The 13,599-nt window shown below is 52.1% G+C and overlaps 1 protein-coding gene across 11 annotated transcripts in view; it reads right to left on the reverse strand.

The window, feature by feature from the left end:
• Nucleotides 1–1,370: 1,370 nt before the first annotated feature.
• Tnip3 (TNFAIP3 interacting protein 3) overlaps nucleotides 1,371–13,599 on the reverse strand; it is a 72,704-nt gene continuing 60,475 nt past the window's right edge. For 10 of the 11 annotated variants that reach the window (XM_048811979.1, XM_048811974.1, XM_048811976.1 and 7 more), the window contains 6 exons: nucleotides 12,297–12,416; nucleotides 9,168–9,293; nucleotides 6,934–6,984; nucleotides 5,980–6,078; nucleotides 3,389–3,449; nucleotides 1,371–1,894 (listed from right to left, as the gene is read on the reverse strand). In XM_048811979.1, coding sequence (XP_048667936.1) covers nucleotides 1,863–1,894; nucleotides 3,389–3,449; nucleotides 5,980–6,078; nucleotides 6,934–6,984; nucleotides 9,168–9,293; nucleotides 12,297–12,416 — 489 coding nt within the window. In that variant the 3' untranslated portion in view covers nucleotides 1,371–1,862. The remainder of the gene's footprint in view (nucleotides 1,895–3,388; nucleotides 3,450–5,979; nucleotides 6,079–6,933; nucleotides 6,985–9,167; nucleotides 9,294–12,296; nucleotides 12,417–13,599) is intronic. The other variant, XM_048811978.1, reaches the window with a different exon arrangement.

The raw sequence follows: 13,599 nt of genomic DNA on the forward strand, positions 1-13,599 counted from the left end.
GGGAGGAACAGGAGGTGACCTGAGGGAGAGAGACCTGGGCACACTGTGGGAGGAACAGGAGGTGACCTGAGGGAGAGAGACCTGGACACACTGTGGGAGGAACAGGAGGTGACCTGAGGGAGAGAGACCTGGACACACTGTGGGAGGAACAGGAGGTGACCTGAGGGAGAGAGACCTGGACACACTGTGGGAGGAACAGGAGGTGACCTGAGGTAGAGAGACCTGGACACACTGTGGGAGGAACAGGAGGTAACTTAAGGCAGAGAGACCCTGGACATCCTCTGGGAGGGTGCAGAAGGTGACCTGAGGCAGAGAGGCCCTGAAATCTCTGTACAAAGGGGTGCAGACAGCACTCTTGACCCAGCTGTAGGATGAACCCTGCATACAGTCTCTGCTCCTCACATCCACAGCCCGTGGTCAGCGGCCACATGAAGCCAAGTATCCTGCAATCTGCTTCCTCCCTTGCTCATGAGTGCACACCTGGCTAGGGGAGGCCAGCAGCATGGCCCCGGGCTGGCTGGCTGACTGCTATTTGCGGCAGGTCGCCTACCACCAGTCTTCTGGTAAGTTCAGTTTGAATCTGGGGCTACCCCAGGGGCCGACTTTGGTCCACTACTAGAAGCTGTCATTATAGTGACTTTCACACTAATCTGAGGACATAACCATTTAACCCTAAGCTCAGAGTCTCCCACACAGACCTGCTGCCTCTTGCTCTTCTGATGCACCTGCAGGAAGAAAGGTCTGGATTGATTGGTAAACACCCTGGAAGCACAGGCCTGGACATCAATTGAGGGCAGCTCCAGACATGACTAGAGCAGAAAACGCTGATCTTCTGGATTCTTCTGCTTCTCCGTTTGCAAAGCTCCAAGCACACACAGAGACTGTAGAGATACACGGGGAGCAGGAAAGCCTGGTGGCTCCTTGAACACACCAGGGGCCCCGTGTTATTCCGGCGTTTCCAGAAGCGTAGCAATCCGCGGCTCTCACACTCCTGTACACATTGGTCCTCTCAGAAGGCCACTCAGGCTGGTCCCAGCAGAATCCTGACTAAATGGACAGATTTAATAGTTTTAAATCTGCTTCCTCTTTAGATATGTCTTTTCACTCTATAATTTAATTGCAAAAAATTTAGAGACATTCCATTTTCATTTTAATTGGTTCACAAAATTAGAGTTCTATTTTTCATTAATAACTGCTCAAATCCATGGGAAGGAAAAACCGCCCAAATGCGTATTTCTGACTTCCTGCCTAACTGTGTATGAACACAGCAAAGTCAATGCCTCCTCTTCAGGACTGTGTGTTTCATGATCTCTTTCAACTAACAATGATGTAGCCCAACAACTTTTAATCATAAAAAATGAGTTTAAACATAGTTTTAAGATTGCCATTTTATTCAGCCTGAAACGCTTGCCCAACTGAAAGAAGTATGTGCACCTCCTCAACCCAATTTCCAGGTCTCTCAGGCCAGCGCTGCAGAGCACAGTATCTGACCACATGGCTGAAGAACTAAGGTCCTGGGTAAACACGGACAGTGTGGAGGCACAGCCACCAGCCCCTCCCAGGAGCGCGGGTATCCACACGCCGGTCGTCTTTGTAAGCCCCAGCCATGTGCAGACGGACACTTCAAGGAGCAGCACCTCAGCCGGCTCCAGCTGTCCTTTGGAGGAACTGGATCGGGCTGTTCAGAAACTGGCCCCTCCAGCACATCAGGATCTCGGTGGCCAGAAACTTTTCCTCTGTCTGAGCCCGTGGGAGCAGGACCCGGCTGAGTGACGGAGCTGATGGGCTGCAGGAGTGGAGAAGACACAAACCAGCGCCCTGGCCGGGTTCCCTCTGCTCCAGTGCTCTGCAGAAGACTGCTCCTACTTGGGGGGCTTCTTTTCTGAGGAGAGACCTACAAAAAACAGCAGGCAGACGTTTCAGGTTAAACTCAGAATCACATTGTCCCCCCTCTGGCTTCGGGCCAGCATGCATTTCCAGGATGGCCAGAGAGAGGGCAAGAGGGACAGAGGTTCCATTCCTGAGCTCCCTGTGCACACTGGGATTCCAGGCAGGTGCCAGCTGCCTTCTTTGGCACTGGCACATGTTCACCAGGTTGTGACATTGGGTGGCCCAGCTCATGCCTAAGAAGGAATGTGCTGACGTCCTCCGGCGATGGCTTGGGCATTTCCCTAGGAAAGTGAGTCATTTCTATTGCTGCTAGAGTTGGGTCACGCCCCAGAGAAAGATCACTCTGGACAAAGGAAGGTATGTGTGTGGGTGAAGTGGCCCTGGGAAAGTGGGGCCCTGGCTCCCTGGGAAAGCCCCGGAGATGCAGGCACTGGGCTTCAGGAAGAGATACGGAGACCTGGTAAGGGTTAGGAAGACAGTCGGGACCCTGCAGAGGACCTGACAGATACCCAAGGCCAGTGGCCATGTGAAGACAAGGGCAGAGGTTGGAGCTCTGCTGCCACAACCGTGGAACACCTGGGCCACCAGGAGCAGAAACAGAGTTGACTTTCGATGTGTCTCTACAGTGTTGTAAAATACCCACACACAGTAACTGAGCTCAGCTGGGAACTGTGACCAGAGGACCATGCGACATGGTACTCAGCACTCCTCCCCTCAGCCTGGCCAGGGACCCTCAGTGGACTCTGCCCCCTCAGGGGACCCTGCCCTGCCCTCTTCCAGCCACAGGGTCTGCACAGTGCCTGCGTCCTGTCTCTAGAAGGAGCTCTGGCATCCCTGCGGACCCCTGGGTGCCAGGGGAGCTCCTTGTAGCTGGTGAGGGGCACAGAGAGGAGGCTGGGCTGTGCAGCTAGGCTGTCCTCAAGTCCCGCTCAAGAGCCCACATGGTGGGAAGGAGGGACAGAGCAGCGGCCCCAGGCAGGAGGCCAAGCTCAGGTGTCCTGGGCCACCAGGTTCCGGCAGAGCTGAAACCAAGCATTCTAAATCGTCTCTGGGCAACTCTGGGTACTTTCAAGGTAGGAGGAAGGACTGGGCTCTACAGTTTCTAAGCTTGATTCATGATCAGGGCTCTCCGTCTGTCCCTGCACGAGGCCCAGGAAGGCTAGAAGAGGTTCCAATGGTACTGCAGAAATCAGCATGGATACCCACTGTCCCTTTAAAAATACACAGAGCTTCCTCTATCCCATTCCATGTAAAGAAAACAGCCACTGTTTTAGGTGGTCATAAGAGAAGTAATAACGGAAGATACTGGGATAAAAATATAACGGGAAGCATTTACTAGAGATGAGAAGGTGAACTCGCCAGTGGTCAGATAGTGAAAGGAAACAGAAGCGGGTGTCCTATCAGCACAGCACACTCGTTAAGAAGGAGGGCTGCGGGCTGCATGGACAGCCAGAGGCCTGGGGTGTGAACTGCAGGTGCCCGCACGGGGCCGGCTCACCGTTGTCGTTGTGCTGCCCGTCTGGCGGAAGCAGGTCCAGAGCACACCTTGGAGGGCCCGGCTGCGAGGAGCGACAGAACATCGTTACAGCAACAGGACTTCAGCAGCACCCAGGATGCTGTGCCTCGTCCAGCAGGCCCCACCCGCGTGGTTCCCCCCAGACCAGTTGCCCTCGTGCCGCATCCGGCCCCTCCCTCCCCTGCCCACTGGTTCTGCCCCTCCTGATTCTGCTCTGCATTTGGCCAGAATTTCTATGACTCTGGGGTTTTCCTCTTTTGTTGGGGAACAGCTGAGTCTTGGATCTCTGCAGAAGTGAACACTTTGGTAAAACTCACCGTAGCCCATAAACAAAACAACGTGATTCACCATCAACAAATGCTCTTTTTAAAGCCCGCACATTGGGAGCAATGAGAGGGCCAGGAATAAAAACACAAGTTTAAAGTTGTTAGTGGCTCAAGGCAGAGCTCCCAGGTGCTGTGGAGGGCAGAGCCGAAGAGGCCAGGAGGGTGGAGTGCGCAGGCCTCTCCCTCTGCACGGGTGCCTCCAGGAGTTGTTCTCTACGTTCTCAGGGTTTAGACCAAAGATGTTGAGATGTTTCTCTTGGAATTCTCGCCTAGGTTCTCACCAGGGAGAGCGGCTAGACATCGACTATCAGGGGCGCATCAAACGAATCAACTGAAGGAACAAAAAGCTGTGGACCTGGTGGACCGTGGTCGTTCCCAGCCCTGGGAACGGAAGGCTGGGCTTCATCTGCCCGGCCTGTGTTCCTGCTCCCAACACTCTCCTACCCCGACACCCCGTGGCACAAGAGACCACAGGCTGGGCTCCAGTTGTTTACTTATGTGCTAAAAATACTTAATGGGAACTTTTTAATGGTCCCCAGTGGGGGCCATTCACAGGCTGCCAGTCCACTGAAGGTGGCCTGAGACTTCAGCTAAGGGACCCCACCGCCGGGCCTGGCCTGCTTCACCTGCTCCCCCACCTGGCCCCGGTGCCTCTGGCCCAGGAACGAGCAGGGAGAGGAAACGAGATCACCTCTGTCTTTGATCCCCTCGCTTACTCTTAGAGTCTCAAGAACAGGGTTAGGGTTAGTGACGTGTTCCCCGTTTTACACGCCAGGCAAGGTGCCCCAAGAAGGTAGACACGCTGCAACCCCACCACAGCAAGGCACGTGGCTCAGCGCAGCTCACAGTGAGCGGACAGGGGTACTCCTTTAAAATCAACAGGGTTTCCTCGTGCAGAGATCTGTTCGGTGGAACACTGCTTGGCGGGGAAGGCGTCACACAGAGGACCCTGTCCCCACAAGAGCTGGGCCTGCTGCTGCGTGCCTCTTCTGACCGACGGGGGAGCCTGGGAGCCTCAGCTTTCTTTCCATTAAGGAGGATGGGACAGAAGCCCCTCTCTGCTCCCAGGTCAACGTGCAGGACCCTTGGTTCTACAGTTAGTCCGTCTGTCACGAGAACATTTCCCAACCCCTACAGGTTCCGTCTCCTTCTGATTCCCACAGTCGTGGTTTACTTCTACATCCCTGACAGGTGATCAGGAACGAGCGCTGACGACTAAGAACCCGGGTAATGAAGAGAACACGACAGGGACAGGCAGTGGACAGAAGCAGCCGCGGCCTCCACGGGCAAAGGACCAAGTTCCCCTCAGGCTGCACCACGCCAGGCCACCGAGGGAGAGGTGCTCTGAGCCCTGACGTCTGCCCGCCCCCCAGGGGTCACAGTCTCACCCCTTGGAAGAGGAGCCTGTTGTCCCCTGGGAGAGGACAGGCAGGACCCTTTCAGGAAGGTGGGGAACATGCTTTTGGTAAGGGCTGTGCTGAGAAAATGCCAATAAAAGTCTCAGACTTTGGCATAATTAGAAACAGAGTTGATCGAAGCCAAGGGGTGGGGAGAGTGTCTGGGCACACAGAGAGCAGAGCAGGTGGCAGCCTTCCTGGATGGAGGCTCTGTGAGGAGAACAGAGGCTGGCCTCCCTTCAGGGAAGTGGGCACCGCTCCAAGAACAAGGTGGGCCACTGCAGTCTGGCTCACTCAGGTGGACCATGCCAATCAACTCCACCCAGGTCCACTTCATCTTGCTGGGCACACACGGCCACGGGGGACAACTGAAGTGGATCACCTCTTCCTGGATCATTCAAGAAAATCCCCTCCACAGGAAAACGTCAAAAACCATTCTGCACACATGTGGTGACAGCCACTGTAGCTCAACACGAGTTGGAAGCTGTCCCTCTGTTTTCTTTCTTCAGTTTTTGCTCCATCGACTTTGCTATTCTATATACACAGAAGCCCCCTGTGGCGTTGGGTAGGTGGTTGAAAGTGGCCCCTATAACAGGCTATGTTTGCTCAAGGAATTGTGGCTCAATTGGAAATCTTGTGATTACTTTTTCATATCTATGTGTCCTGAGGATTCAGAGCCCAAAGAATCACTACTGTGTCCATGCACCTGTGGAACTTGGCCAGTGGAGGCTGAGGTGCAGTAGAGCCTCCTTCTGCAGGAGACACGATATGCCCCAATTCCAGAGACACACCTGGTCTCTACCAGAAGAGGACGCTGTCATGATTTGTTGAAGTAGGACCTCTTACTTACTGGATGCTCCCACTGGTCCTGCGTGGTGCGTGGGCCTGCTGGCACCCCCGGGTCCCGCAGGTGGAAAGCCAAGCCACAGGTGCAGGCCGGGAAATGTATCTGGGGAGACAAAGCCATTGGTCTACTGGGAGGGGTGGAATGGGGTATTAACATGTGCTCTCTACAACAGGGATGGTCAGTCTTAAGGTGCAGCCCCATCTGTCATAATTAAGACCCAGAGCAGCGAGTAGGTCGACGAGGACTTGGGACTCACAGGACGAGGCTCCTTGCTAGCTAAGTCTTCCCTGAGGTGACACTACAATTACTCCTCCATCTCGGAGAAATTAGGAGCCCTGGGGAAGCGCACACAGGGGACGCTGCTTCTGGGTGGTCTTCACAGAGACCTCCGTGAAGACCAGCCCGCCCTGACCCGGGGGAAAAGGTCCCTCAACTGCAGGCAGCATCAGGAACTGAGAGGAAAAGAGTCAGTGTGGAAGGCTACTAGAGCATGGACCTAGAAGGACTCAGGCCCAGGACGACCTTCCCTGTCTAGAGAGAACAAAAGCCTTTGTATTTCAGGTTTCCCACCACAAGAGGTGTGAGCAACTGCAGGAAAGGCCACGAGCACGCGTTTCCCAGGTGTGGTGGGCCTGGGGAGGAATCCTCGTTCTAACAGAAACACATGGAGGCTGGCACTGCTGGTGACAGAGGCTGGCACTCCTGGTGACGGAGGCTGGCACTGCTGGTGACGGAGGCTGGCACTCCTGGTGACGGAGGCTGGCACTGCTGGTGACGGAGGCTGGCACTACTGGTAATGTGCTCTGAGAAGCATCTTTTTCAGGAATGCTGGGCTGAAAGGCTGGTGGTCCCTGCGCACTGTCTGCCCATGAGCAAGCCCAGCTGTGCCCAGGAGTAACTGAGTGGAATTTAAAGTTGCCATTTCACTGTTCCCAGGGCAGGGCAGCAGCCACATACCTGTTTTAGTTGTTTTTCTAGTTTTTCTTTCTCCATCTGACAAACTTTGATCTACAGAGAAAACACAGGCAGTTGGTTATCAGGAGGAGCTCGGGCCGTAGGGGAACCTGGGACCGGCCAGTGCAGGGCACAGGGAGCGGCTGAGCCAGCAAAGAGCTGTGCTTGGGTTTCAGGCGTGCGTCTCCTCTGTCCTGAAATCCCCAGGGGAAAGCGAGGAAGCTGGGGAGTTTTAAAGTGTTTTCCAGTTTGTGGAGGCCCCCTGGTTCTCAGTCTCGGCTGACCTGTGCAGACCTAGATGTAGCAGCGTCTGGCTCACTGAATGAAACTGGCATTGTTCAGCCGGCATTCAGGGCCTGGCTCCTGCCCCACACAGCCTCTGCACCACGGTGGCTGGCTCCAGACCCCTCAGTGGCAGCCGGGGGGCACTCTGGTACGTGGCCAGTGCCTGAAGGATTTGATCTGAGGTCTCTGTTTAAAGTCCTACTCAGATCACATCCTACTCAGCCAAGGTTTCCCTTCATTGCACTGCGGCATTTAACCTGCTGCCGATCCTCTTAACATCGTCATCAAATCCTTCCCTGTGTCTTATCGAGTTCTATCATTGTTTAACCACAGTGAATGAGACTTTTTATTTCTTGTACCGGGGATGCAACCCAGGGGTGCTCTACCACTGAGCTACATCCCCAACCCTTTTTATTTTTTATTTGAGACAGGGTCTCACTAAATTGCTGAGACTGGCTGCAAACTTGGAATCCTCCTGCCTCAGCCTCACCACCACACCTGGCTGAATGAGACTTAAAAAAAAAAAAAAAAACGATTGGGCTATCATTATTTTAAAAGAAAATTTTGATAGTTTTAACGTATCAGTTTCAAGATTGTTCCTTAGCTCATAAACACAATTATAGCATACTACTTGGACAATATATTTATTTTGCTGATGCTGGTCAAAATTGCTTTTTATAGATGCACAGGCACCAGAACTGCGTGTGGACTATGTTCTAAAATGTTAAGTAGATGGACTATGTTCCTGGTTGAACTGAAAGTTCTAAAATGGAAAGTACATTGCCCATCTTAGGCACCAATTTATTGCCACTCTGAACTTTCTGGGGTTTGGTGCAGAGGAATCACTCTGAACTTAATAAAATAGAATAAATAAAATTGAAACATACCAGGAATAAAGCAATTTGTGCACTAACAAAGAAATCAAGGGGGCTTTGTTTGTAAGAAATAAAGATTGAAAGAGGAATTCTTCACCCAGTATAATCAGAACTTCTTCACCCATTGTTGTATAAATTATTTGTTGGGTTTCATGGATTACTTTCAGAAAATTAAAGAATTATACTTTTAATCCTACTAATTTCCTTTATAATTCCTTAATTTTATTCCTTTTAATTTTTTAGGAAATGGTTCTACCAAATAATTTTCCACATAAAATTAAGAATTTCAAGTTAATCCTTGAAAAAATATGAGAGAAGAAATCAGATGCCGTTCACTGTCCACGTTGCATTGGGCAGAAGAGGACCACTGAGGGCTTGGAGACCTTCAGAGACTGGAAGTCGGCAGCTAGCAGGCCTGCCCCATTTCCCCTTTACTGAAACCACGGCAGGGTTTTGCAAATCAAAAGCATGTGGTTATTTCAAAATCGCGTTGGCTACACTCTCCCTCCTTAACATCAGTGCTCACCCTCGCGGCAATGTCCGAGTCTACTTTTTCTCCTGTTACACCTAATTTTAGTTCACTTACAGTCAATACAGTCTAGTCCATAAATGGCTTCCTGGAAAGGACTCTAGTCACATTCCCTCTGGGGCCCAGTGACCAGGGCCCTGGGTCTCAGCAGACATGTGCACGGCATGTTTTTAGAGGGCAGGGACATTCCAACACAGCCCTTCAAAGAAAGCGACAGGAATTTAGAAACCACTTCACTATATTTGAGTAGAAGGTAGTTCAACTCCCATTCTCCCAAGATAAATATTATGGGGAAAAGATCACAAGAACTGTATTTTATAAAAGACTTTGGAATCCAGTTTCTGGGGTCATTCCTCAACATACTCAAGTTAAAAGAGATTTCAGACATTTTCATCTGCTTGCAAGGTCGTTAAGAGTGACTTCATCCCAGGTGTGGCCTCTCAAGAACCCAATGTCAACCGACAGAATTCAAAAGGCTTGAATACTTTTTAAATGAGAAAATAAAAATGAAACACGTGTGCTTGGCACAGGCCTCGTTGGGTGTGTACCTGGGAACTCAGCCTGGTCAGCTGGGCCCGGGAAGCTTGATGAGCCCGCCGCAGCTCTTCTTTCTCTCGACTGAGCCTTTCCCGATCCGATCGCTCCTTTCTGAAGTCTTCTTCATATATTTGTACCTGAAAGACACGTGGGTGCTGTGACTGTCATTCTTCTGTGCTCTTTGGCCATTCAAGCCATCTCTTCCCAGGTGCCTGCTGGGCTTCTGCAGTCGGGCACGCCCACCCTCTGCTCCTGACCCCTCTTCAGGGTGGGGTGGGGAAAGGCACAGGGCCGCAATTCATCCTTCACTCCTAGAGTGGAAGTCCTCGGATTTTTCCTTCTTGGGTGTGCATCAAGAATTCAGAAGGGACAAAGTGTAAATTCCTTAAAACTCCTGTGCCCACACTTCTGCCGGGTGCTCTGCTGTGCTGGAAGCCTGGCTGGCTTTAAGTGTCACCACTGGAGCAAGCCAACGCCTGCACAGGGCTCAAGCCTGAAGTTCTCAAAGTCAGTTTGCTGACAAGGGCTGTTCAGTGAAGCCACTAAGGACTGACATGCCAACAGTGAACACAGAAGCAAAGGCGGACAAATGTGGAAAGTGTGCCTGTTGAGAGGCAGCCTCAAGGTTCGTCCTTGTAAGCAGTTTTAGAGGTAGATGATAAAAAAGAAATATGTAAGATTTTATTGCAACACTTCATAAGAGATATTCCAAATATTCCAGAAAAGTAATCAAGCAAATGAATTAATCCTTTTTTAAAAAACTGGCGTGATGTTGTCTGGTAGCTTGGAGACAAACATGTGAGGCTATAAAAATAAATGAAAGGTAGAGAATGAAGCAAAAGAATTCTTCTAAGACTGAGGTTTAAATCACTTCTACATGGAAACCTCTGAGCTGGACATGGTACCTTCAGATTCCAACCAGAGGTGCAGCCATCTAAAGCAGTCAGATGAAAGCCAGCAGGCAGGAGGGGAGATCCAGCACTGCACGTAGATTCTGGTGGAGATGCATATGCAAATGCAGACACACACACACGTGCACACACATGCACATACACGTGTGTACACATGCACACACATGCACACATGTATACATGCAAATATACACAGCACACAATATATACATGAACATACAGTATGCACACACACATACATGTATGCATACACATGCAAATATATACACAAGACACACATGTATACATGCACTCACATATGTCATGCATGCACACAAACATGCACATAGATAACATATGCGTGTACATGCATGTACATATATACAGGCAAACACATATATGTGTACGTAAGTGCGCACACCACACACATGCACACATAACATACACATGTGCTTACATGTACACGTGCACACATGCAAAATGCAGACACATACAATATGCATGTACACACATGCAAGCATATACACACAGGCACAAGCATGTATGCACAGAAAAACTGCACATACATGTACACATACATATATGCACACATGCACACACACATACATAGCATGCACACACATGCACATGTGTACATACATGCGCACACAAATATATACACATAGATTTCATTTTTAAATCCTTATTCATCAGCCCCATTGCAAGGAAACTACATCCAGCCAAGCGACATTTTTATTTATTTTTTAGTCAAGAGCTGAGGCTCAGTTCTAGGCAGACAGAGCAGTTACTGGGGTGTTTTGAATGGGATAAGCCCGTGTAAAGAGAACTGAACATTCTAGCTAGCAGTGCCGTCACTTCAGTTCTGACTCAGATTCTCTGTGGATCTGAAACCTCGACTGCCCCGTGTGGCGCTTGGTGGGGTTGCAGTCATAGGTGCTGACTTAGAAGTGGGTTTGGTCAAAATGTATGTGCAGAACATCACACACTCTCCCTAGTGCCAACGAAGGGATGGGCGTCGCTCCACTGTTCAGCGCACATGAAAAGAACGCCTGTCAGGCCTGCATCCCACACTGGCTGACCCCGCTGCAGCCCACGTGCCAGGTGCCCTCTGGCCTGCAGTGTGCTTAGTTGGTGAGCTCCAGGATGGTCCAGGGCCTGAACACAGGCAGTACCTGCCCCGGAACCCTGCCTGGGCTGCCACCTGGACAGGACTTCAACAAACTGAATGTCACCCTCGCTTTCTATGGATCAATTTTTAAGCCATAGGCATGATCCCGAGTGTAACAGGCAGATTATCCTATGAGATAATCTGGAAAGAGAAGACCCATCTTTCCACCAAGAGCTCTGGATTTTACATCCAGCTACTCCTTTCAGGTAATGACGGTAAGTGAATAACCCCATGGCTCAGCTTTCCCATGTGGGCACATTGAGACTCCTTGTAATTGGCACATACTCAGAGCAAACTGGTCAATGAACATGTCCAGGGGCCTCTAAAAGATAGAACTGATTTCCAGCCTTCACCCCAGGCCTCGGTCTCCCGCTGATAATAGGTTCTTGAGGGCACGAGCTGGGATTCCGGCGAGTCCCCTTACTCACTGCTACTTAGCCTCTCACAGGAGGAGAAACTTGACAGGCACAGCTGGCCCTTCAGCGAGGCGGACACTAGCCTGCTGGACTGAGCTCAGACACACGCAGCTTGGCCAGTGCTGCCTCCCCCATGCTCGGCCACCAGCGCCCTCGAGGGCATCCTTGCTCTCGCCGTCCACGTGGCCGCAGTGAGGGAGAGGAGTGGCTGGGGGCACCAGCCCTGAGTAGGGTAGCAGACCTGACTCTTCTGTGACTACAACCAGAACCACGGATTCTTTGAAAACTGCCCGTGATGTTCAAGGGCAGGAGGCCAGGAGCTGCAGGATCATAGCCTGGCGGCTCCCATTTTCTGAAAAGGTGAGATCTTGGGTGAGCAGTGTTTCCAGAATCAACCACGCCTGCAGGGAACTCCGTGGACCCAGGGCTCACAGAATCTCAATCGTCTCTTCACGGTGTGACCTTGGGTGACCCGTAACCCACAGAGACTTGGTTCCCACTTTATGAACCACACTGTGACCCAGCTGAACTCCATTCTGCCTGGAAACTTTGAAACCAGTACTTCTAATTAAAGCAAGTGTGAGACTGGGTGGCCGCTGTGAACAGCAGGAGTGCACTGGCCACAGGCCCTGCCTGGCCCCAGGACTGTCCGCTCCGACCTCTCACCTGCTGCTTGAGAACTTCCACTTCCGTTCTCGTGGCCGCGTGGCTGCACTCCACAGGGCACATCCCCCGCCGGTCCCCAGGAGACGAAGCACCCTCGATTTTCAAGACGTCCTGAAGAGCCTGTGGCGAGGCAAGCACACAGCTGCATGAGCCTGGCAGCCTGGGAGTCCCCGAGGTGGCCGTCCCTCCACGCCCCCAGCAGCCCTCCTCCCCCTACGGCTTCCCCTTCTGATTTCTGCCCACGGGTCCGTGGTCAGAGCCTGCCTGCTCCCCAGGAAAGCTGCTGCTGGCTGTCCGCCCCCTGCTGCTTGGGGGGCCTCAGTGAAGGGCCCCTCGCCCTGGCCAACTACGAATAGAAGACTTGTCTGTAGCCTTTCTGCCAATTCTCGGCCTCAGTCACCGTGTACCCTGTCCCTGGTACTCAAAGCTCGGGTGCCAGAGGTGGCCCGACAGGCCCAGCCCTGAGCCTTGCCTAGAGATTCTGAACCGGGAGCCCAGAGCCCAGAATCTGCACTTCTCAAAAGCTGGTGTGGCTCATCCCAGGTGACGTTTGGGGGGACATTCTTCTGTGTAACCGTCTCATGTCCCCAACAAGAGAAGGAACCCCAAGGGAAGGCAGCCCCTGCGGACTTGCAGCCCCTGTAGCCCCTCGCCCAGCCTGGCCACAGGCAGTTCACTGTCAGAACTGCTGAGGCGTCCTGGGGAGGGGGTGAGAACTGCTGAGGTGGCCACGCTGTGTCCCACCCACACCGCGCCCTAGCTCCGCAGCCCGGGGGTGTGCCTCTCTCAGGTCAAAGGGAGGTGTCCCCTCCAAGCTTGAAGGCCCGAGGTTCACACGGAGATGAGTTCCCAGGACTGTGACAGAACAGGCCTCGCCTCGAGGCCCTCAGGACACACCACTGGTCACTGTCCTTCACACAAGGGTGCTCCCACCCACGGGGTCGCAAAACCAGCAAAGGAAGGGCAAGCCTGTGGCCTCGCATCCCCTGTCCAACCCGAGTTCCCTAACAGATGTCTCAGTAGCTCAGATGCCATCCAGCCTGACACGAACGTGGCTTTTCAGGAAGTTCTAAGAGAAACAAGAACTGCTCTTCTTCTCAGGGAAGAAATTGCGGAAACAACAAGTTCTCCAATAATTTATGTTTTGTCAGATTTGTGTGTGTGTGTGTGTGTTGGGTATCAGACTCTATCCCAAGCTGCACCCGCAGCCCCGTCAGAGTCTGTATAAAACACGTAGTTCTGGGGGATTTCAGAATAAGTAGACCTTCTAAGTGATGTGGAAGGTAGCACACAAACTCCGGAG

This window comes from Marmota marmota, unplaced genomic scaffold, assembly GCF_001458135.2.
Source record: "Marmota marmota marmota unplaced genomic scaffold, marMar, whole genome shotgun sequence".
NCBI classification, from domain to species: domain Eukaryota; kingdom Metazoa; phylum Chordata; class Mammalia; order Rodentia; family Sciuridae; genus Marmota; species Marmota marmota.